This window comes from Candoia aspera, chromosome 2, assembly GCF_035149785.1.
Source record: "Candoia aspera isolate rCanAsp1 chromosome 2, rCanAsp1.hap2, whole genome shotgun sequence".
Taxonomy (NCBI): Eukaryota; Metazoa; Chordata; class Lepidosauria; order Squamata; family Boidae; genus Candoia; species Candoia aspera.
In genome coordinates this window covers 156129049-156154735 of record NC_086154.1, presented here as the reverse complement: position 1 = coordinate 156154735, position 25687 = coordinate 156129049, and the positions used below count along the sequence as shown (strand labels likewise).

General features: G+C 42.9%; 1 protein-coding gene across 2 annotated transcripts; it reads left to right on the top strand.

Moving 5' to 3' along the window:
- Nucleotides 1–755: 755 nt before the first annotated feature.
- ILVBL (ilvB acetolactate synthase like) lies at nucleotides 756–22965 on the top strand. Of its 2 annotated transcripts, none has more exons than XM_063294481.1 (16): nucleotides 756–776; nucleotides 4654–4820; nucleotides 5096–5297; nucleotides 5378–5505; nucleotides 5762–5900; nucleotides 9130–9241; nucleotides 13344–13443; nucleotides 13841–13938; nucleotides 15184–15320; nucleotides 15484–15618; nucleotides 16842–16956; nucleotides 17101–17270; nucleotides 18514–18584; nucleotides 18730–18801; nucleotides 20423–20528; nucleotides 21784–22965. In XM_063294481.1, the coding sequence occupies exons 2-16, from the start codon at nucleotides 4695–4697 to the stop codon at nucleotides 21960–21962; spliced, it is 1890 nt and encodes a 629-aa protein (XP_063150551.1). In that variant the 5' UTR covers nucleotides 756–776; nucleotides 4654–4694; the 3' UTR covers nucleotides 21963–22965. The 2 variants fall into 2 exon arrangements, with proteins under 2 accessions (XP_063150551.1, XP_063150550.1); XM_063294480.1 differs by lacking the exon at nucleotides 756–776 and adding an exon at nucleotides 926–1132.
- The last annotated feature ends 2722 nt before the right edge of the window (nucleotides 22966–25687 follow it).

Genomic DNA, 25687 nt, shown 5'->3' with positions numbered 1-25687 from the left:
GATTGAGGAAATGGCTAAATGCCTCACAGTTTCCGATAAAGCAGCAGATTGTAGTCCACAAAAGCTTAGGCCATAATGAGTACGTTAGTCTTGACGAAGGCATAATACTCTCGGCTGCTTTTCTTCCCATCCTAACTTCCCCTGTCCAGGGCGGGAGTGAGTCTTTTCAGGTGACCCCGGAAGACCTCGCCGCAGACGTTACGCCACCCGCCGACCACCTCAGGGCGGCTCAGGGCAGGAGGCTGCGAGTGGCGATGTGAGCTAAGCATCGCCTAGCGCCGCGGCGAGCGACGCTTTGCTTACGCCGCGGACTGGAAGTCGCGCAGGGCGCGCTGCGTGAGGTCGTCTCGCCGCCCTTTGTAGCCGGAACATTGCTGGGCGGCAGGTCCAGAGGGTGAAGTTCGGGGCTGGTTTGGGGCCTTGCGCTCCCTCTCGCTTTTTATTTTTCCACTCGGGCCCGGAGACATCTGGATTCAGAGCGGCCCGTTGCTGCGCTGCTGCCTGGGCGCGAGACCTTCCACAGGCGGGGAAACGGCGTGCAGAACCGCCTGGGCGCCGCCGCTCCGGCTTGAGGCGATGAGTGGCAGCAGCAGCTACCAGTCGCACTGCCAGTTGTTCCCGCAGACTTCGTCGCCAGCGGGGCAAAAGGGGCGTGCCCCGGAGAAGGCGGTGCCGGCCTCACCCCTTAACCTACACAGCGAGCCCGCCCGCCAGCACTCCTCCCTCCGTCGGCCAGCCCGTGCCAGCTTTCTCCGGCCTCCGTGGTTCCCGGCTTGGTAAGTTGGAAGGTCCGAAGGTCGCTCGCTTCTCCAGAATGGGGTGCCCGAGTCGAGGCGGGAGGGTGGAGGGAAGCCCAACCTTGGACTTCCGTGGTTGGCGTGGCAGACTTTTAAGGGTGTGAATTCCACTGGCCGCAGTGGAATTTGCATCCAAGCGAACGTATTCCTCTACCCGCTTGGGGCTTGCCATCTGGGCGCCTTTCTGTTGCTGCGGCAGTGGGGCTGCCACCCTTTGCAGAGGCGCATGATGCCAAATGGCTTCCCTGCCTCTCACAGTCCCGGGGCTTTTCCACGAAACACGAGGTTCCGTGCAAGACTGGTCGGTGAAGTGCAGAATCAGTCGATCTTACAAGGTGAGCCTCTAGGCAGGCTGCCAATTGCTTGAGAGTCGAGGGGGAAGTGAGAGAATGTCCGATGAGCTTTATTTTGGGAAAGTTGACATGTATCCCCCGCTTTAAGAAACTATCATCAGTGTGCGTTTAGACACAGTGGCAGTGGCCACCATCCACTGACAAATCAAGTTTTTTTCACAGATAGTGATTACTGCTTTATAACTGACAATTTATGAATATTTAGGTACTTTAAAAACACAAACTTTTAATTCTAGATTTGCTGCATCAGAAGTGTACTTTAAGGATATAGTATTTTCATTCTGAGAAGGAATTTGTTATGGCATATATCCAAATTTGCCTAGCTCTGATCACCCCTGATCTGAGCTGCTGTAACACACTGTTATCTGCCTTTGAAGATGACCTGGAGACTACAGCTGGTACAAAATGCAACGGCGTGACTCCTAATGGGACAACTCCGATAGGCCAGATATTGAAACTGATGGTTGCCAGGAGGCTTCAGGCCCAATTCAAAGAGCTGGTTATTACCTTTAAAACTGTTTATGAAGCATCCTCTGGATACATCCAATAATACTTTGCCAGAAATGAACTTGCCCATCCAGTCCGGTCATCAAAAGATGGCCTGTTGCAGCTCCAGTGTGGGTGGTGGTCCTGACATATTGAATACCTACTGGTATTTTGTAAACAAGTCAGCACTATTTTGTTTCAGTGTATGTTCAGCTTTTGGTTTAATTTCGCTTAAAGGCACCTATGATATAACAGTACTGATGATTTTTGACGGTATTGTAATTGTTTATATTTAGATTCCATTTTTGTTTTGATTTGGATGTACTTGCCTGGGGTCCTATCGGGATTGGGATGACATATAAATATTGCAGAATAAATAAATAGTAAAAACATGGTTTGGCAAACATAGGCTCAGATCCTGCTTGGAGTTTTATTAATGAGAAGCAGAACCCATCAAAGTTGCCCCTTTTTATTTGTTCATCATCAGCATCAGAAAGGCGGATCTAGAGCAGAATTCTTGCCATTCAGTATCCTGTAAGAGTTGACTTAGAATACCTGAGAAAAAGTATTTCAATCAAATTTTCTGACTGTTAATTATTATGCAAATAAATGCACATGCTAACTGATTACTGTAGCAGAAAATAGCCAATGATTTAGAAGTAAATAAAGCTTTTGTCTCCTGCCAACCTAGCACTCCTGCCAACCTAGCAGTTCGAAAACATGCAAATGTGAGTAGATTAATAGGTATCGCTTTGGTGGGCAGGTAACGGCGTTCCGTGTAGTCATGCCGGCCACATGACCACGGAAGTGTCTACGGACAAACACCGGCTCTTCGGCTTTGAAACGGAGATGAGCACCACCCCCTAGAGTCGGACACGACTGGACTTAATGTCAAGGGAAACCTTTACCTTTACCTAAAGCTTTTGTATGACCTAGGAAGATAACTTAAAACTTTTAGTTAGGCAGCCAATGTTCATTTGCACTATAATATGATTTGCTTATACAGGAGGTAGTTAGCTCAACCACTGAAAGCCAAAGGCTAAGCCAAACTTATGAGATGTACAGTATTATTAAGTTCCAAGCATTCATTCCTCCTCTTCCAGCTACAGGCCATTGGCTGGAGTAACTTTCTGCAGTGTGGCTGTTGCTCCTTCATCTGGATGTTGTTCATATCCCAAGTAATTTCCTCATACTTTAAAAAGACTTTGAAGAGATCCTATTGGCATTTTACATAACGCTGAAGATTTTTACTTGATTTTAAGTAATGTGAATATTGTTAGTGTTCTTGATTGGTAAGATCTCATGAGCTGAACAAGCAAAGATTGTACTTGTCTCATTTGAAACCAAGTTGGAATTTGTAACCAGCTTTTGTGCAAAATATATTACAGCTTTCCCCAGAGTAATCTAATCTCTAGTTCTATAAATTCCTCTATGTTCATTGAATTGGTCATATTTATTCACATATTTTAATCTTGGGGAAGCAAGAGAAGAGAAGGATTAGAGACCAGATTTCCCCTCCCCCCAGTTTTTGAAACCTAAAGCAAGTGTTAAATATAGATTTGTGATACTATTTTCTTAAGATTAAGGAGAAATTCTATTATTAGAACGAGGGACTAGCGCTAACTCGTTTTGTACCTGTTAAATATTTTTTTGAGTACTGAATGAGTTGAAAAGCATTAAATAATGTTTCAAATTTGATATATCTAAGCGAGCATAATACTTATGCTTATACAATTTGTCCAATACTATTTTTATAATTATATATATAAATGAATAAAGAATGTACTTTCCTCCATCCTGGAGGAAATGTTTAAAGTTCTTACAGTGTTTTGTTTTATATTTTTGCTAATTTGCTACCAAAATATGATGATGTATTAATTTGTTCTAAAAAAATAAGGCAGATTCATAGTGGAAAAAGTTATACATGACTGTGCTGCATCCAGTATCAGAAGCAGAAAGCCTTTCAAGGTTAATTGTGTCTCTTGAGGGCTTTACATATTGGGTTAGCCACTCCAGAAACAAAATTATGATCAAGCTAAGTCAGGGATTGCACCTAGGAAAAAAATGGACCCCTTCCACATGCAGCATTTGCACCAGTTTGGCACTGATAACCTGCTCCTGTCTTCTTACCTCATTAACCTTCTTGGATTGCCAAGCCAGTTTTTGTTTGGTTTGTCTCTGATGCAATTCAAATTGCAAAATTACCATTTCACAGATTGTGAACAAGGATCTCCATGAAGCTTGGGAGTTGGCCATTTTCTCATTATTGCTATCTTAACTCTTTAACATCTTAGAAAAGCTTGACTTTCCCTAGATAAGCAAGATGTACCATATTTCTTTCTCTCCCTGCCTTCCAGCCTCTGGGCTCAAGTAAGCTATTACTCTTCTCTCCCTACCTCAATCACTAATGGTTAGAGAGAATTGAATGGAATGGAAGTTCAACTGTCAAAGGTTTAACAGGTTATTTAAAACTGAGTACAGTATGTTAAGTTTTGCTTTGCTGTGTGGCGTACCTGAAGCTTCTGGCAGTATGCTGTTCTTCCTCCCAGGTTTCATTCTCAGATACCTTCATCTGGTGGCTGCTGCTGTTCCTCCTTCCTCCTCTTCTCCGCCTCCTGCTCTCCAACCAAGAGTGCTGCCTTTGCTTTACTGCCTTCGCAAATGCATGCTGCCCCCTTTTCCAGGTCCATGTTATTTCTACTCTCCCTGCAATATTCCTCCGTGACTTTAGAGCAGCTCAACAAGTCATGTCAGAAGTGCACTTGCCAACCATTTTTAGTACAATGCAGTATATCTTAGACAAAGTGTTGGCTAAATTGCATTTTAATAGCATTATTTATTTATTATACAGTATTTATATTTGCTTATTTTGTTTTCCTTTGTCCATCATCTGAATAGCATGTGAAATAAACTACCATTTTAATGTTTGTATGGATTAAAAATCTGCTGCATGGGTGATAAATGCCTGAAATATATAGGTAATGGAATGCCACTTCTGTGTCTATCTTCCTCTTCAGAACTGGAGTGTATCCCCAGCTGATGCTAAATAAATCTCAACATGGTGGCTGAAACCTTAGGCCTGGAAAGCTCCTCGACATGGGTGCTGGCACTACTGGGAACTTTCACAGTGACTTTTCTTGGGATAGCACACAGACTGGGGCTGATTTATAACTTCTGGCGTCAGGTAAAACCATTTTAGAACAGAGTTGTGAAAGATAACCGGAATCATATGATCCAATGCATCCTCAGTGGAGGCTGTATTCTTGGAAAAATTATTCAGATAAGGAAACATTTTTAGTAGGTAGCTTTCAAAAGATAGTAAAGTTTTAAAACTATACCTAGTCTTTATATGCCTGCAGCTCATTCCTCTGGCTCTATATTAGAGGGAATTGTGGCAACTAGTTTTTTGTTGCATGAATTCTGTGAAACAGCACCCAAAAGTGTCCTTATTCTTTCTAGGTGGATCCTAAAAGTACTCGGCATGGTGGGGAGACAGTGGCGGAGGTGCTGAAAGCTCATGGTGTGCGCTACTTGTTCACGCTGGTGGGTGGACACATCTCCCCCATTTTGGTGGCCAGCGAGAAACTGGGCATCCGTGTAGTGGACACAAGGCATGAGGCGACTGCTGTATTTGCAGCAGATGCAGTGGCCAGGCTCTCAGGTATTGCTTGGTACCACTTTGTTTTCAGTGGGAGGAGCACACAGGCACAGTGACACTGTGCCCGCATTTTTCTGTTGCAGGAACAGTGGGAGTTGCTGCAGTAACAGCAGGGCCTGGAGTAACAAATACTGTGACAGCTATGAAAAACGCCCAGATGGCAGAGTCTCCAGTGTTGCTGATTGGAGGGGCAACAGCCACACTGCAGAAGGTAGGCTGCTGCAGCCACCAGCCCTGAAGTTTGAAGAAGAACAAAGGCACAGTTTGCTAATGTTGCTGATCTGTTTTGTTAGATACATGGGCTTGCTCTCTCAACCTGAATTAGCTTTCCCGCAGCATTTGTGTGGTGAATAAGCCACTTTTTGTAAATATCTGTGTACCTGATTGCAAAATCAGCTGTTTCTATGTGGGACTACGAGTGTAAGAATGGGGTTACACTTTTTTCTCTCCATTCCTCCTCTTCTCAGGGCCGAGGAGCTCTCCAAGATATTGACCAATTATCTCTATTCAAGCCACTCTGCAAATTCTGTGCTTCAGTGAAGTCTGTCAGAGATATTGCTCCTGTGCTGCGAAAAGCAATTGCTGTTGCCCAGTGTAACACTCCAGGTATGCCCTTGTGCTACTGACTTGGAACTAATGTGGCCTGTTTGCTCATAATTACAATTTCTGAGTAGAGGGGTAGCTTGGTAGGACTAATAGACTACTTCCATTTATTAGGATGTTTGACTTGGGTCTCTTCTTTGCTTTTGTTACCTATATCCACATATCACCTTGGAAATCAGGAAGTGTTTCCCTTGGGTCAGTGCCATTGTTATATGCAAGCTACAGCAAAAGTAGAATTTCAAGAGCTCAGGAAGTTACTCTTCAGAACTTACTCATAGCAACTTGGAGACACTTTGAAGAGACGTGTCCTTTATTATAAGACTTTATTCCTGATTGTATTGTGTTTGCCCAACATTTGAAAAAGAACTGGGTCTGGGGATAGCACACCTTTCACACATCTCCTTGGTTCTTAAGTTCCCACCTTAGCTTTGGAACTAGACAGTCAAAAAGTCTGGAGAGGTTATTTGTCATGAGTAAGGATGGCGAGCAGGGGGCTCCCATCCAGACTGTCAAGCGCATGCGTAGCACTGAGGAACTGTTCAGCCATTCAGAGAGACACAGATCGGGACCGCCTTAACCCTTGGGGGTTATATGTCTGGGTTTTCCCCACGCTTCTTCAGTTTGTTCAGATTCCTGTTAAGTACTAGCAATAAATATTAGAGACCAGTTGCTTGTCTCAGTGTGTTTCCTGGTTGTTAGGACATCAATCCTAACAAACTGAAGAAGCGTGGGGAAAACCCAGACATATAACCCCCAAGGGTTAAGGCGGTCCCGATCTGTGTCTCTTTGAATGGCTGCCCAATTCCTCAGTGCTACGCATGCGCTTGACAGTCTGGATGGGAGCCCCCTGCTCGCCATCCTTACTCATGACATTATTTGTGTCTGTGGGAAGAGACTGCCTTTTTGTCTTTCTTTGGCACTCTGAAGTTCAGTTTCAGGACAATCTTCCCTCCTGGTCTACTCTGTGGCAATAAGTGGAAGGAATTCTTGTTCCTGTTACCTCCAAAGATGTGGATAGGGTGCTCCCTAGAATATCCTCAACCACCTGCAGGCTGGTTCCTTGGCCCTCCTGCCTTCTTTGGATGCTGTGGGGAGCAGGAGGCGGCATTGGTTCCCTCTTCTCTAAGAGGCTGTTCCTAGATTTGGAGGTATTGGACAAGTACTGCCTGGTTTCCAGCCTTACTTTTTTGTGAAGGTTGTTGAAAGGGTGGTTTGGGTCCAACTGCAGAGCTCCCTAGAAGAAGTGGATTATCTGGACCCTTATCAGTCAGGATTCATGCTCGGGTATGGGACTGTAATGGCATTGGTTGCTCTTGTCAGTGACCTGTGTTGGGACATGTATGGGGTAGTGCAATATCCCATTCTTTTTGGATCTCTCAGCACTCTTCTTTATCTCAACCATGGTGTTCTTCTGGTCCAGCTGCTGGAGTTATGGATTGGACACACTGTTTTACACTGGTTCCACTCCTTTCCTCAGCAGCCAATTCCAGTCAGTGGTAACTGGGAAGAAAAGACTGGTGCAGTAGTTGCTTCCTTGTGGCAGGGGTTGGTTCTCTCCCCACCCCCTGCCCCATTATTTAACATCTACTGTACATTAAGCTGCTACAGGAGGTCATCTGATGTTTCAGGGTCTGGTATCCGGCACTCTCAAGCAACTGGCAGAAAAATCTGTATCTCTCTGCTGCCATCTAGTGGGTATTAGGGTTTAATACTAACTATCAAGCAACCAGAAACTACATTTATCCAGCATCTACCAATCCCCATGGGTGCCAGTTAACTGAGAGTCTACTGTACATATGTTGATTATACCCAACTATATGTTGCAACCTTGGGCTGTACTGGAGTTGCTCTCAATATCCTGTCCTGATGTCTCTTCCCGGATGTAAGGGTCTGTAATTGAACCCTGGTAAGACATAACTGCTATCTGTATATTGGGGTTTCTTCATGCCCCCATTGGACAGGACTGTACTGCCCCTGAGGAAGACGATATGCAACTAAGGGGTCCTTCTGGACTCACAGCTTCTGCTGGATCAGCAGGTAGAGGCTGTAGCCACGGAAGGCCTTTGCTCAGCTGACCGCATTGGCCCTGACCACTGTGGCTTATGCCCTCATCATCACCTGATTAGATTACTGCAGTATGCTCTACGTAGGGCTGCCTTTAATGATCAGCTGGAGCTTCACTTGGTACAAAATGCAATGGCCTGGGTTCTTGCCAACAGGCACATATTACACCTGTGCAGGCCCTGCATTGGGTCCATATCAGTTTTCTGGGTGCAATTAAGTGCTGGTTTTAATCTTTAGCTTGACACCAAGTTACCTGCAGTACTGCATCTCCCAATTAGAGTTGGCCTGACTGCTTTGTGCTGGGAGAGGCAGCTGGCTATCCCCACTTTCAAGAGGCTGGTGGGAGCTAAAGCCCAGAAGTGTTGTTTTTCTGTGGTGGTGCCGACTCTTGGGAATGGCTTCCTTTTGGAGGTTCGGTTGGCCCCGACATTATCTGTCTTCCAGAAAAAGCTGAAAGCAGAGTTTTTCCAGAGGGCTTTTGGGGTATGACCCCAGATACTGTTTTTGTGGGGTTTTGAGTGTTTATAATATTCTAGTGGATGTTGTCAAATGGAAGGCACACCACAAAGTTTTGGCAGTTTTGTGATAAGAATGGTCATAATCTTGGCAGGGAAGTGTGCTTCTTACCTAAGGCTTTTTGAAGATAAAAGGTATTCCATCTGTTGAGAAGAGAACCAATAGGATTATTTGGAAAAGCGATGTGGTTATAACTGTCTTGTTGCTTGGCAAAAGCAATAATAAATTTTGGAAGTGCAGTTGTCTGATCCAATGATCGAAAGGTTTTAATTACTGAAGAAATTAAACAAGGTATATATTTCTGTTTGACCCATTAATAGCTTTATTTTGTCATCTTGCTTCACAGAGGGTATTAAAATTGCATTTTCTGTGTTAACAGTAACCTTGATAAGTTACTGCTTATAATTGGGGGGAAAATTAAATATCCCATCAATGGTAATTTAGAATATATGGTAACTGGTAAAGAGTTTAAGGGTTTATGAATGAAGGCAGCAAAACAATTGTCTCATAGAAAGACTGAATATTTTTTTAGCATTTTGAAATGATAAAATGTAAGACAGAATAATGCCATATAACATATTGTTGTTCATTTAACTACAGATTTTTTCTTTGAAGTTTTAACCTTTAATCAAACCTTTTGTTGATCTTACAGGCCCTGTGTTTGTGGAGTTTCCCATGGATGTTCTGTATCCTTATCATTTGGTTGAGAGAGAGCTATTTAGTTTTGAAGCTTCCAAGAGCCTGAAAGGAAAGGCAGTGAACTGGTGAGTGATGGATTGTTCTCCCTGCTCCAGCAGTAAAGTTATTAAGTGATCCATTGGCTCAGAGAAAGTCCAATGTCAGGTTGTTGTCAGACAGAAAACCCAGGGGGAGTTCAGGATGTTCTTCATTAATATGTGCATTGGATGCTATTATGAAATACTTTTTGTCATATACGTGTATACACACACACACACACACACACACACACTGTCTGATCATTTCTGGATCTTCTTGTTTCTGATTGTCCAGGGGAAGTATGAAAAAGGACTAAGACAGTCCTAGGTATTCTAGGTTATTTTTCTTAGATTTTTTAAATTTGATTTTCCTAGGAACCTCTGCAGACTAAAACAATTAAAACATATGAAGGCTTTCTTTTCCTAACCCTTCCTTTTTATAGAACAATTTCTAAATTTGGGCAACTTTTTACATAACCAAAACAGAAGGATGCTATGAATAATTATCTGTTTAGAGCTTATGAATATCTGTTTATGAGGTTATGAGCATTGCAGTGGCTTCATCTTGTTCATATGGTTCATCATTTAAGTTTGTTGGGTGAATATGGCCTTTCACTAATGGGCAATTCTTCAACAAGCATGCAAAAGTTTAGGCATCCCTGAGCAAAATATATATTTCAATTAATCCTTAAATGAACAGAAGCTGACAGAACAGAACCATCACATGGTGCACACTTAAATACAACGTATTTCTCAAAATTTGAATACATACTTACTGTTCATATGCAGTTATTTATAGATTCAAAATAAAAAAGAGGGTATATGGCAGGTGCAACACTTTCAGTCAGTAAACACCTCCTTTGGCAGAAATAATAGGTTCTGCATGTTTCCTCTTCCTGCTTTTGGAATTTTTTCCCACTGTTCTATGCAAGACTCTTCTTTTTGTAAATCTTTGAGTAAATCTTGAGTCCTGGAGACTACATGGGCAAGTCCATACAGTTTTCTTAGCAACATTTTCAGAAATGGTTTGCCATTGTCTTCTTCCTAGGGCTGAGACAGAATGACTGACCCAGAGTCACACAGCTGTTTTCCATGCCTAGGGACTAAAACTCAGGTTTCTTTGTTAAGTCCTAATGACTTAATTACTAGATGGAGTTGGCTCCACAAAGTCTTCTAGCTCAGAAATAGGTCTCCTAGCAGCCATTGGACGTTTATGATCTCCCTACAGCTTTTCAACAGTATGTTAGGCTCAGGACTGTGAAGGCAATGGCCATGAAGCTGAAAAAAGGCAATATATTTCATCAATACAGCAATCTGAAACATACCTTCAGAACAACCAGAAAGTTTTTACAGGGGAAAAAAAAAAGATTTTGGAATGGCCTTCCAGTGTTTAAAGTGTAAAGTGAGGTTTTGCAGATTGGGAATCGGCTGTTCAGAATGGAGGAATCAAGTCAATTCTAAATTACAGGTAGTCCTCGCTTACTGACAGTAATTGGGACGGGAAACTTGGTCACTAAGTGACACAGATGTAAGATACAGTGCCACACTACCGCGCCGACTTACAACAGCAGTTCTGGCGGAGCCAGTTGCCATCATTAGGCAAATCTCACTTGGTTGCAGTGTGCTGCCAGCTTCCCTGTTGACTTTGCTTGTTGGAAGCTGGCAGTGAAGGTTGCAGATGGCAGTCACGACTGTGGTACACTGTGATGTTGTAATTGCAAGCCAGTTGCCAAGTGCCCAAATCTCAGTCACATGACCGTGAGGATGCTGTGACACCCACAACTATGAGGACCCATTGTAAGTGTCCTTGTTCAGCGCCATTGTAACTTCAAACAGTCGCTCAATGAGTGGATGTTAAGCAAGGACTATCTGTAGATTCATTCTTACAGAAAAATCAGATACAGGTAGTCCTTGTTTAGCTCCCCCAATTGGGACTGGCAACTTGGTCATTAAGCAAATCAGTCGCTAAATGAAACCACAACTCTCCTTATGATCTTACTTCAGTTTTCCTTTGCTTCACAGACCTGTGAAGGTCGTAAATGTGAGGATTGGTCATAAAGTTACTTTTTCATCACAGTTATAACTGTAAACAATCACTAAACAAGGCAGTTGCTGTACAAGGACTACCTGCATGTAATCTGGGGATTTTCTTGGACTTAATGCTATGTGAAGAAGGCTGATTGACACAGATAAGTGCAGCACTTTAGATCCAAAGCCAAAAAGGTGCTTAGAGTGGGTGGAGGTGCATGATTGGCACTTACTTAACTCAAAGGCATATTTTCCTGGGATTACATGGTGACTGTGTAAGACCAAGAAAATGTGCAGCTTTAAGGAGCCACTACCAGCTCTAAAGCAACTTTTGATCCAAACAGCTGCTCATCAGTGGTTGGCAATAGTGACAAGGAATGCTGTTTATCAGTCTGGGCTAATGCGCCAGCTGCAGCTATTTGAAATAATTAGCCCTAATTAGTAAACCACTTTTTAATTATCTCTAAATTAGATTTTTCTTGTCTATTCTAAGGTGAGCTATAGATAGGCTAGGTACCAATAGGTGCAAAAGCTGAGCATGCAACAACTATTTTGTTCCAGTTGCAGTGGGATCCAATTTCCAGATTTTTTTCAGGGTGCTGATTGTTACTCTATATCTTTAAAACAGGGATGGGTGATGTTGTGAGCACCAAAGGTACTTTCACTTTACTGGATTCATGTAATAAATAATTTTTAGCTTGGTATAATTTACATACTTTCTAAGTCTTGCAAAAAATAATTATTGCTTTATTTTTACTATTGATTCTCTCCTTTAGACCGAGGATTTGTTGTTTGGCCTTGTATGATCCCTGCATTCTGATTTTATGTTTCATAACCTAAAAAAATTCTAAAAGATGTGTATCTTGTACTGAGAATCTCTCCCTGCTGTTTAACAATGTACTTGACGGTTTTTCTCCTAATAGAATATTTATATAGGTTGTTTCTCTGAAAAAGTCAAAGAGCGCAACATTCTGTACATTGTCTCTCTGAGCATTGTCATTTGGCAATGGCAAAACATTTGCAGGCTTCCCAGGTGGAGTGAAATTGGGCATTTTATGTTACATAAACTTATTCAAGCCCATGGACGGAACAACAATAAAAACAATTATTAATAACAGGGAAAATATCCCCAGTTCCCTGTGCCATCAAATGTATCTTACCACGCAAGTATTCTAAAAATAGTAACTATCTAAAGCAATACAGTTTATAGTACATAATTGTGTTAATATCTTCCAATGGATAACAAGTTGAACTGCATACTGTACCTGTATAACTCTCAGATAAAAACTGTCTGTGTATGTGCATTCCTCTTTATATCAGGAGGTGCTGGTCTATACATATGACATATACACACATGCACTCTCTTTTTCTGTGTGTGTGTGTGTATAATTTATTGAGCAGCTAGTTCTACACTCCATAGATTCCTGGCATTCCTCATGTTGCTGCTGAAGTTTTCTTTAGCATGTTATGTCTGGTATTTGCTTTGAAATGCCAACAATTTTCCATGAATATTGGCCATCATTGCCCCTCTCCACACACATGGAGAGCCATATAAACTTGTTTTCAGCAGGAATTTATAAAGGGGGAGTGTTTAAATCAAAACCTTTCTCAACACATAGTTAAAGTTACCTTTCTCACCTGTTGCATTTCCTCCTTTCCACTCAAGTTCCTCGTACTCAGCTAATGTTCAAAATGTTGCAGGTGATAGAATAATTGTCAAAAAGAAGAGGCAGCCTCATGCCAAAAATAAAAGCAAGCCAGTAAAGAACAGGTGTGATGTCTATAGCATATGGCAATCCACTGAGTAACTTTCAGGATTTTTTGGTGGGGCCTCATTCTCTTTCCCTGTCCCCCCCAGCATCTTTAAGCCATGAGATCCAGCAGTTTGTTGATCCAATTTATATTTATTATGCTGACACAAGCAGGGCTCTGCCAGTTTATCTTTTACTGTCATTTAGGTCTTGAATGTTTTGGGTAGTTGGTAAGCACCACAAATTTGGGCAATAAAAAACCATGGGATTCTTCAGCTTCTGTGCCTTTGGCCACATCCTCTTGTACCTTGCAGCCATAACCGTGGCAGTGGCTTTGCTTCAGTGGCTATATTCTCTCTGTTGTCTACTAGGTATCTGCGCAATTATTTGAGAAACCTGTTTGCTGGAGCATGGGAAGTACAAGACTTTTCACCCCTACCAGTGAACATGCCAGAAGCCACAGAGGCACAGGTGAGACTTCCTAGAGAAACCTTTTTAAGCAAGGATTTCCGGATTTCAGCCACGCTCAGCAAACTCAAAGAGGGGATGCTGGAAGCCTTATTTGTTAATGTTTTGTTCTGCTTGTCATACAAATGTTACCTCCTTGTATGTTCTGCTTTCCTACTACTCTGGCACTTAATGTCTTCTTTGAAATGGCAAGCTATCACTGCCTTTAAAAGGGAGTGAACTTAAGGCTGAAAAATATGGTTCCCACTGTTATCAGTAAAGCCCTGGATTATTACCACATTCACTGCCCTCCTTATGTATCACTGCATCCCCACAACCCTGCAACCCCACAACCACAACATACTGGTTAGGTTGCTGCTCTAAAGCATTGGTTTTTGCTGTGGACAATATTTCTGTGCAGGTGCAGCAGTGTGTGGAGCTCATCAGCAGGGCTAGGAAGCCAGTCATACTGCTTGGCAGTCAAGTGACCCTCCCTCCTATCCCAGTAAACAAGCTCAGGTAAGACGTGCTGCCTGCCCTAGCATTGGAACTCCCTTCTATGGCTTGCCTGTGTCAACAACTGTGTAACCAGTACCATTGACGAGAGGGGCTACCACTGACCCTGAGGCACAGTATCCTTGCTCAATGGAATTAATCTATCGATGGGAAACAGGAGCTACAGGATCTATGACCAGCATGCATTCAGATGAATAGGTAGAGGAGGGGGAGAAGAGATAGCAAAGATAGGTAGTTCTCAACTTATGACTATTGGCTCAGCGACCATTCAAATTTATGGCAGTGCTGAATGAAGGGATTTATGACCGGTCCCAGAAGTTAGGCTGCTGCAGTGCCCCCACAGTCATGAGATCAAAATTTGGGTGCTTGGCAACCCACCCGCACTTACGACTGCAGGGGCGCTTCAGCTCCCCCCACCTGTCTGTCTCTCCCCCCATCTATGCCCTTTTGGCCCCCTGCTGCCCTGCCCCAGCTGGCCGTCACCATTTTCTTGCTCCCACTGCTGATGAGGCGTGCCCAGCCTGGCCCTTTGTGCCAAGAAGCCCCTTTGTGCCACGCTGCTGGGCGGGGCTGGGGCTGGGCTTCCTGGTGTGCCACAGCTCTAGGGCTGCTTGCTTCTGCTTCTTGCAGTGCCCTAGGCTGGGGCTGGGCTTCCTGGTGCTGCAGATCTGAGACTGCTTCTTGCTTCTTGCTTGCTTCTTGCGGTGCTAGGAAGCCCAGCCCCGGCTCGGGGTGCCACAAGAAGCAGAAGCAAGCAGGTAGCAGCCCCAGAGCCCTGGCATGCCAGGAAGACTCTGAGTCAAGCATGACAAGCAACACCAGAGCCGTGCGGTTCTGGGGCTGCTTGCTGCCCCACAGGGCGGGTTGCAGGGTAGCCGAAAGGGCAGAGATGGGGGAAGATAGACAGGTGGGGTGAATTGGATGCAGTCCCTTACCTTACTGAGGCTTGGGGCTGGGAGGGACCAAGCCTAGAATGGCTTGGATTGGGATGGGTCCTTGGCTAATGACCAGTGAAATTCGCTTAACAATGGCGGTGGGGATTGCTAGGGTTGCTGTTGCTCAGTGATGTGGTCACATGATGTCTTGCTTTATGACCACATCGCTTAGTGGCAGAAATTCTAGTCCTAATTGTGGTGGTAAGTTGAGAACTACCTGTATGGATCAGTATGCATTGTTGCTTGCTTTCAGTGGGTCGTTACTGTTGCAGTCTCAGCAGTGAGCTTTTCCTTCTCCTGCATATTCTTACAGAGCAGCTTTAGAAGAACTGGGGATTCCATGCTTCCTGGGAGGCATGGCCCGGGGCATGCTGGGAAAGAATGGTCCACTGCACATTCGTCAGAACCGGCGCCAGGCACTCAAGGAAGCAGATGTGGTTATTCTGGCAGGTAGCTGGGCTGAGAGTTTTGTGCTGGTCTTTTGCTGAAGAGGACCTTCTGGAAAATATTGGGCAATTTTGGGGAATTTGGGGGTTAGCAGATATTTCTGTTAGTATATAAGATGACTGTCTGACAATTGTCCTCTGTTTGTATCTTCTGTTATCCTTTTCAGGCACAGTCTGTGATTTTCGCCTGTCATATGGGCGCATATTGAGTAAGCACAGCAAAATCATTGCTGTCAACAGGAATCAGGAGCAACTGCTTAAAAACGCACATTTTCACTGGACACCTCATATAGCCATAAAAGGTGAGGAGCTTGTTCAAGGCAACAATATGAAAGTTGTGAGGAACATTTCCTAAGGATTTGGTGTGGGTGAGAAAAGAGAAGATAATAAAAACCGGCACTGTGTTAGGCTGGTTCTCCTCCTTCCTCCAGGGTTGGTTCCAGTTGGTGTTGGTAGGAGGGGAGAGGTCCAGTCCACGGCTCCTACTTTATGGGGTGCTGCAGGGCTCGGTTCTCTTGCCCCTCTTATTTACATCTACATGAGGCTGCTGGGTGAGGTGATCCGACAGTTTGGAGTGAGGTATCATCAGTATGCTGATGATACCCAGCTTTATATCTCCTCCCCAGGCTGAGTGATGCCATGGATGTCCTGTCTCAGTGCCTGGAGGCTGTAGGGGCCTGGATGGGGTGCAATGGGCTCTGGCTCAACCCGAGCAAGACTGAGTGGCTTTGGGTGTTTGGGCATCCCAGTACCAAAGTTCTTCCATCTTTGGTCCTGGATGGGGTGGCACTGCCCCAGACGGACCTGGTGTGCAATTTGGGGGTCCTCTTGAACTCATGGCTCCTGCTGGAAGAGCAGGTGCCAGCCATAGCTAAGAGGCAACCGTAGCTAAGATGCCTTCGCAGCTTCTCTGCTTTGGGAGCTGCATTGGTTGCTAGTGTGTATCCAGGTGCAATTCAACGTGCTGGTTGTCACCTTTAAAGCCCTTCATGGCTTGGGGCCAGGTTACCTGAGGGACCGTCTTTTTCCAGTTGTTTCCACCTGACCAGTCCAGTCCAGCAGGATGGGCATGCTCCGGGTCCCATCAGCCAAGGAATGTCGGCTGGCAGGAACCAGGAGACGTTCCTTTTCTGCCGTGGTGCCTGCCCTCTGGAACATCTTCCCTCCTGAGATTAGGATGGCCCCGACCCTGTTGGCTTTTCAGAAGGCCTTGAAGACCTGGCTTTCTGCCTGGGCCTGGGGCCCCGAGTGTGTGATGGGCCCCGTTTCATGGTTGTGCTGACACTGATGGTTTTTAAGATTGCTCGGCTGTATTTGTATTTATATTTAATTTTTTGGTATTGTTTTCATTTTGTTCGCTGCCCAGAGTCACTGGTTTAAGATGGGCAGCTGTATAAATTGAATGAATGAATGAATGAATGAATAAAAAGATGGTGCTTACTAGCATGCATTGTTGATACCAGTGATCTGAGGAAGAGGGTGCATTGGAAGAGGGTGCATACCTCTTTCAATTTTGTTTACACAGGGGACGCTGCATCATTCCTCGTGTGCTTAAGCCAAAAGCTGAAAGGCTACTTATGTCCTCAGGACTGGGTAATGAGTCTGAAGGAGACTGACCACAGGAAGGAGAAAGCAAACAGGTAATAATAAATGCTACTCTCTACATCCGTGTGTAGTGCAAGGCTTGCAGATACTTCTCATTTGCTCTACCTTTGAATAATACTTTGATATGTAGAAATTAAGGCTGGCAACTGGCATGTCTCAAATGAGTTTGTGATCCCCAGAGAGAAGGCAGAAGAACCGACAGAGCAGCATCTCAACCCGCTGAAGCTCCTGCATCATGTAGATCACTTGCTTCCTGAAGACAGCCTACTAGTTGTAGATGGAGGTGACTTTGTGGCAAGTGCTGCCTATATTTTAAAGCCAAGGGGACCACTGTCTTGGCTGGATCCAGGTATGAGCTAGGCATTGTCGGAAAAGTTTCTAAGGTGTTCTGGGAGTCTAGACTTAATCGTTTTTCATGAGTGCTGGATGGGGTGATACTTCACAACACAGTCGTCCACTTCGTGCTCAGTTGCATTTGAGGCAGCAGAAATGCTCCATCCCTGGAAGGTATTTTTGGCCTCCCAAATGTACATCCAGTTCCTACTCAGTAGACCATCCCAACCCATAGAAATGGTGGTCCCCCAGGGAGTATGGGATGAAGTTTGGGCTCTTGGTCTTCCCTGCATTGCCACAATGATAAAAGGAATGGACCACACAAAAGGAAGCAGAAGCTTATACAGTACCAGAGTGCCAGCAAATAGCCACAGTCCTCAAATTCTTCTTTTCCTGAATACTGTGAGTAATATAAAACAAATTCTTAAACTTTCTTCAACAATCTTCAACAATTCTACCAGCTGTTCGAGCACTCTTCTCCTTTCATGTCTTTCATTGTATCTTCACCAGTTCAGGAAGTGTGTTTTCTTCATTAGTAAAACTGGTATCCACAAATTCACGTTTTTATTCAATTTTTTTTAATCAGGGTGAACCATGAGATAAAATAATCAAAATTACTTATGCTTTTGTGTCTAGTTGTAATGTATTATTTTCTTCAAGAAAGGGTTTCAGCACTTAAATATTTTTGAAGAGAAGAGTAACATTTTAACTACAAAAAACTATTCTATCTTGAGGATTCCTTCAGACATTATGCAGAATCTCTCAAAATTAAAAAGCAGCTTCTGAGATCCTAAGCACACCTGCTTAAAAAATAGTTAGGTTCAGAGATTATACTCAGCCAAAATATAATTCATTTGGTTTTGGCTTAGTGTGATGTGAGAACTCAACACTCTAGCTTATAACCCTAATGTGGTTTAGTTTTATAAACCAGGATTTATGGCTTGATTAAACTGTGGGTAAAACAGGCCAGGCTTTAGTGAAATATATAAACTCCAGTATGCATCTTGTCTTGCTATGGAGACATGCACTAGTTTGTTGATTTGTTTATCTATTTGTATCCTGCCTTTCAGTGCTCTGTGTAACATACCCATGGTGACAGTTATTAACAAAGCTGAAAAACAGCTATATGAAAAAAAACAACCATCATATAGAGATGAAATCCACTTGTTTTCAGAAAGCCAGGAAATTACCGTTCAGGAATCAGTACACACAACCTGCACAGTCTCTTTAATCATGAATTCTGTTTCATCTCATTGCAGGGGCTTTTGGGACGTTGGGAGTTGGGGGTGGATTTGCCTTAGGAGCCAAGCTCTGCAGGCCAGACTCAGAGGTTAGTATATTATAGAGGGAAGCTAAAAGTGGAAGCTTAGTCACGGGAGAGCAAATAAGGGGCTAGGATGCTTTGAGGCTCTGTTTTTTTTTTTTTCATCTTTGTCTAGCTGCTAATTCTTCCATCTTTTTTTAATTGTTAACAGGTATGGATCTTATATGGAGATGGCTCTCTTGGCTTCAGCATCATGGAATTTGATACTTTTGTGCGACACAAGGTAACTATCGGCTCACCCAGTTTCTAGGGATGCTTCATACGCTTAGTTTCTATAGAAGTGAGTGCAGAAGCTGGACAAGACGTTTGAATTATGCCCGTTTTACAAAGAGGTCATTTCAGTGTTTAATTGTAACTCCCCCTTTTAGGGGGAGATGGGCGGTGATAGAAATGTGAATAATAAATAAAATAAATAAATAAACTTCTAGTCTGTAGGTCTTGATTAGCAGCTGGTTGGCTATTTTCCAATGGGGAGAAGAGGAATTGCCTTCGTCCATCTCTTCTCAGGTCCCCTTCAGCAAATTTAGCCAATCACCCTTCCTCCCCATCAAATTCTCCACACATTTCTCAAGCTATTCAAGATTTGGACTTGTGCATTTTCTAAACCTGCCTGGGGGATTACTGGAACAAGAAGTATGCAAGTGATAGCTACCACCCTCTGGGAGAGAGAACAGGGATAGAGAGGTTGGAAGGATTTATGAGACAGATAGCCTTTTTTTTTAAAGATGGAGTTGGAGTAGTAGATGAGGATTGGAATTGTGAATGCTGATTGGGAGAATGATATTTAATCTAATATCATTCTCCCAATCAGCATTTGAGGGAATCTATGTTGTGGGGTGGCGTGTGTGCATGCCTGACCAGACCTACAGAGTTGGGCCCCCAGAAGTGTAGTGCACCTAGCAGTCAATGCTGGTGGGATGTATTGTAGACTGGAGCTAGTGATGATAGGACTGAGAATAGGATCATTGGGACCTCTGGGGTGATATAGTAGGGGCTCCCATTGAGACCTTGATGAGCAGCAGGAGGTATGGGGGTGCACTAGATGGCCCAGTGCAAGAGAAAGGGCACTCTTAAAGCTATATACGGCAACAGCACTGGGATACATCATGCAATGCCTTTCCAGAATTGAATCTTCCTGCTTGGTCTGGTCATCTAGGGAGGGCCTGCTGAAAATCTCTCCATCTCAAGAGATACATGGGGTATGAACAAGACAGTAGGCCTTTCTCCATTTTGTAGAGCACTCTCCCCTCCAGAAGTATATGTGGCCTCCACCTTATTTACTTTCAGCAAACAATTCCAGCATGCCTTTATCCTCAGCTGATTGGTTGAGGGCGTTTTCCTTGGGTTTTGAGTTTTATTTTATTCTTTTCCTTGGCATTTTGTTGTAAGCTGCCAAGAGTCCTTCAGGACTAGGGTCAGTTATAAACAGAGTCAAATAAAGAAAGAATGAACAGAACAGAATTGAATTGAATTGAATTGAATTGATTCCCTCCTCTAATCACTCAAACATGCAGGTGTGATGGAGAGAAATGTAGATACAGAAAGGGAAGGATAGGTCTCTCTTCTTCCTTCTTGAGTGTTGCTTTTGGAAAAAGAAACATTAAGGCCAGTTTGGGTGACGAAGAATTTTTTCAACCATATTTATTATCATAGCACGGCAAAGGGGCAGCAACCTCTGTTGCAGTAAGTCTCTTCTTTTCCTCCTCTCTTGCAACTGGACCTCTTAGCAGTGGCTTTACTATAATTTCTTGACCCAATAAATACCAGTGCAATTGACCTATTAGTGTGTCACTTAATGGCAAAAAATTTTTTCTCAGTCTAACACGGTTGTTCCACCCTTTCAGACGCCCGTTATTGCCCTTGTGGGGAATGATGCCTGCTGGACTCAAATCTCCCGGGAGCAAGTTCCCTTGTTGGGTAGCAATGTAGCCTGTGCTCTGGATTACTTAGGTGAGTTAATAGCCTGCATAGTCTCAGGTGTCTTGTACAGGTGGCGTGGAGGCAAAAGAGCCTGGGCTCTCAGGGAGGGTCAGCAAAAGAGCACTTGGTTCAGCTTCTTAGCTTGAAACAAATCCTGCTTGTGTCAAAATTTCTGATCCAGTTTCAAATGGAACTGTTCCGTACTAAATACACTCGCTGGACCAAAACTAGAATGAATTCCAGGATCTCAGGTTCCCAGGCTGGTATCACTTATACCATGTATTTTGTCCAAGTTGGTAAAAGTCTAAGCATCTACAAAGATAAGCTGCTGCTTTCCATTGTGTAATATAAAGAGTATGCGTGGCTTCACCAGTACCTTCTTGTTTGGAATATTTACAGATATAATATAAAAACTGAATCTAGTGCAGGTAGTCCTTGTTTAGCAACCACAGTTGGGACCAGCAACTCCATCACTAAGTGTCCCCGTCACTAAGCCAAAAATCATGTGACTCTGATGGGATTATGATGTCACTTCCTATTTAGTCATTAAGCAAAACATTATATGACCACAACTTAAAGTTTTACTTCTGCATTCTCCATTAACCCTACTTGTTCCAAGCTGGTTGGGAAGCACATGACCATGGGATGCAGTGACAGTCGTAAATGCAAGGATTGGTCACAAAACTACTTTTTTTACACCATTGTAACTTTGAACAGTTGCTAAATGAGACAGTCAGTAAGTGAGGACTACCTGTATTCAGTTTCTTCCCCCTCCCATGCATTTATTTATTTATTAAACAAATTTGTAAGGCCGCCCAACTCACACATGGTGACTCTGGGCGGCTTACAGAATTAAAAACGGTAAAAAACAGAATAAACACACCCTGGCAGCAGCAAATACATTCACATCAGCCACTTGATTGGCTCCGAAGCAGCCTGGGGTCCCCAGGCCTGCTGACAAAACCACGTCTTCAGGGCCTTCAGGAAAAGGAGCAAGGAGGGGGCCAATCTTTTATCTGGGGAAATGCATTGTAAGTGTCTTTTTTTTTAAAAAACCTTCCTTCCCCCCCTTTTGCAGTGCTTAAAACCTCTAAGTGAAAATTAGATTTTATGGCATTATCATGGCTAGACACTTAAAACTGACCTGCAGTAGCAAAGCTTGTGGGGGTGGGGGGTAGTTGCCAAGCTTGGCTCCCAATCTAAAGTCTTAGAAAGGAGGTCCCTGTGTGATTTGCATGAAGCATGCTTTTTCCCTTGTTGATGAGTGCTGCTCTTTTCTCTGCAGATTACCATGTGGTGGTGGAAGGCTTAGGAGGGAAAGGCTTCCTGCTCACACGCCAGAATGAAGACCAAATGGATGACATCATCCAGACAGCACAGTCCAAATGCAGGAGTGGGCAACCCATCCTTCTCAATGCACTGATTGGGAAAACAACCTTCCGTGAAGGGTCTATTTCCATGTAGGAACTAGGCTGGGGTCTGCATAGGGAGTAGAGCCTCTCCTTTGCCTGAAGGCTCTGGCTCTGTTGAATTGCCCTTAAGCTAGGGTTGGGCCACCCAGGGAGCCAGAATCGCTAGCCACCATTAATACTTGGTAAGCTTCTTGAGGCCTTCTGCCAATGCCTGTTTTTTCTGTTGTCTGTCTTTGCTTCAGCCCACTGCTTTTGTTGGTTAAATCACTTTAATTTGGTGGCTCTTTCCTTTCTGTTAACCTGGTATGTTTAACTTGGTAACCCCTCACTGATTGATCGTGACCTGCTACAGTCAGAAAATGATTAACTCAAATGGAAAAGGCACTGGAGGTAAGGAGGAAATAGTAAGATGCTGAAATGTAATTCTTTCCTTTTGCTTTGTGGCAAAAATCTATTTCTCAGGAGAATATAAAAAACTAGAAAGTATATTCATAAAAATAAATGATAATGCAAATATAATCTGGTAAATACTCAAAACTTTGTGGTAAACAATAATACAAATGTTTGACCATATATTCAAATAAATATATTAAAGTGATTAAGTTGTAATTTAAAATATGTCAAATTACTTTTTGAAGAAGTTTACCTGAAAAAAATTAAATGTAATAGTCAAAGCAGTTTAAATGAACAAAATCAATTAATCCATTTTGTTTTCTTATTTGGATTATTATTAAATCTGTGTGAGTAAATATATTTGATCTTTGTATTTTTTAAAAAAATGTGCTGTTACAATTTGACAAAATTTGAGTTAGTGATTTTGTTAGATATTTCTTGTTACATGTGTTTTGCATATTTTGAAGTTTTGTAGCTGTTAATTTCCAAAGTATTTTGAGAACTTGCTCAATCGAAATAATTTAATATACAACTTGATATTAGACTATATTCATAGTTTACCTGGATTCTATTAATGATCTCTCTCTATATATATTTTTGTAGTGTGCTTTAGGACTTTGTTCAACATAAATTAGGCATTGAATAAAATCCAATTTAACATCTGTATTCTTCACTTACTTTGCTACAGAGGTGTACTATTTCAGTACAGATAGGCATAGCCTACTCTGAAATAGATACAGAAATAAATCTACACAGAACCACATCCTGCCACGTTTAGTGGAACTTAATCTCAGGTGGTTCTTGATTGAATTGCAGTATACGTTGGTTCAGCTTTTGAATATAATTAAGATATAAAATTAATACTTTTACCTCTCTCTGTGTATATGTGTGCACGTGTACGTGTGTATTGCTGTCACCTATAGAGGCTCCTGGGGTCTCCCAGGTACTGCAGGTTAGAATTCTGATTTCTGATTCTAGTCTGCAGTAAACTGGACAACCTCTTGATGGAAGCATGTATGAAAATATTTCATAGGACTACTACACACTGGGTTTTGTGTTATTTCTGGATATTATTGTTCTATTTCTCACCGAGACAGAAATACCAATATCATGCAGGTTGATAAGTTGATCGTCCCGTGGCAAAAAATTAGGAAAAAAGTTACTGTTAGAGTGCTTGATGTAAGCACCATCCCAGTACATTTTTTGTTATAGTGATTTTCTTGATGTTGGTGATGTTGGATGGGATCGGAACTCCATGGCCAGCCACATAACACAGACCTCCTCTGTATGCATGTTTAGGGCATGCTGTGAGGATAGTGCAGTTTAAACTTATATCCTTACCAACTCAGACTAAAAGAAAGCTTAGCAAAGCAGCTCTGTAGGTGAGCTTCATGCTTCTTGCCCCACTTTTTTTTGCAGGGGAGTCTGCATTGGTTCATATGTAACTCGTTGGAGTTTTATGAGTGAATGGGATTAGGATGCCAGTTCCCCCATCTCCCAGTGTTTTTGATCAGACTTGCTAGGCATGAGACTCTTTGTGTCACCTCTAGCAATCATGATGAAAATTGCTTTTCCAATGCAGTGATTATTCCCATTGTCCAGGTGATAGGAAGAGATTCATGGACCACATAAGATGGCCAAGGACTATAGGCTGTTCACAGGTCTTATGGCTGAAATGTTCAGCAAATACGGAGCTGAATTCATAAAGTGGAGGCTGTTGTGTGTTTCCCTTGCCTTGACTGGGATAATACCTGGTTTAGTCAAGCTTCTTATGGATATCTCACTAAGTGGTCCCACACATTGCCTAGATTCATGCATTGTGCCAAGCCAAAATGTGTTTTGCTTGGTTTTGGCTTAGTGTGTTACATAAATCTAGCCATTGTTTTTTGTGAGAGAATTTTTTTGTGTTTTTAGATGGTGGGATAACTTCTTATCAATAAAACATTTTGTATTTTTCTTGTTATTCCAGTCATCTTTTGCCAATCTGATATGGAGAGGCATGGCCATTCTTTTAATGTATCCATGGGAATAGCATATCAGGTTCTGAAGCTGGAGTAAGGTGTAATTAGGGCTGTTGGCTAATCTCATTTTATGCTGTATTGATGCGTTTTTTAAACATGTGGTTGAACATTTAATAAGTAGTTCCCGACATGGGATGTATCCCTGATCCTCTTAGGCAGAGGGTGGCAAGCACCTTGAGCCAATTCAGCAAGAAACACTGATGCAAAAGAGTAGTGTGTACTTAGATACTCCTCCAGCTGCTTGAGCTCTGCACATACAGCAGATAATCTCAGTGGTCAAGAGGAGGGAACTGCAGAGGGTTAGCATTTTTCTTGCTCCCTTCCCACACCAAGCAGCCTCCCTTCTTCTGAGCAGCTGCTTGATAAAACGGTTGATTTTCATACACAGCTATGTATGGGCAGCTGCTGCTGCTGCTGCCTGCGCAAATGGTTGGACTGGGGCCAGCATTAATTAAAAAAAAAACCAACAGGCAGCTACCAACCAGGCCCATTGATGTTGAGAGCATGTAATGGAAGGACGCCAGAAAAGTCAGTCCCTTGAGTGCTAGGAGGTTGAGCAGAGGATGGGAGGCAGTTTCAGCTGTGGCCAGTAGCTCAGAGCAGTTAAACTGGAGAAAGGTGGGTTGCAATGTAGGAAGTGCTGCAGCCACCTTCCCGATCTGCATCAGCCGTTGTTGTGCTCCTCCCTCACCCCACTATCCTGCTGGTCTGTCATGGCACATAGCGTTGCTCTGTTCATATTGTAAAAATGTGTTGCCCTAGTTCACAGGATTTCTTGAAATGAAAACTGACAAGTGAACTGGCTAATTTTAGTGAAAAACAGAGGCAATAAAAACTGCCTCTGAATGGAACCCGTGTTTCTCTTTGGCTACTGCATAACTTTTGGCCTGTCTTTCACAGAGTGCCATTCCTGATGCTTGATTGGGAAGTGGTGAGATGATTATCAGGTTGATGTAGTTTACTTGCAGAACAAAACTCCTGTGAAATACACACACATACAATACAGTACAAACAAACAGAGAAAGAAAAAGGGAATGAATGAAAAGAAACATACAATTATGCCTTCTGCCCTTCTTTCTATTGAGTAATTATCATCTTCTTTTCCCCATCCTATTCGTCCCTTTTTAATCCCCAAATCCAAAAATAATCAAATTAATCTTTTCTTCTTTCTACAAAAAGTCCATATAAGGTTTCCAGTCTTTCAAAAAAATCTTTGTCATTTTTTTTTCTGACCAGACTGATCAGCTTTGCAAGTTCAGTTAATTTTATAAACCAGTCTTCCACTGTGTGTATTTCATTGATTTTCCAACTTTTTGCATACAATAATCATGCCAGTTACCATATACAATATTAATTTCCCATA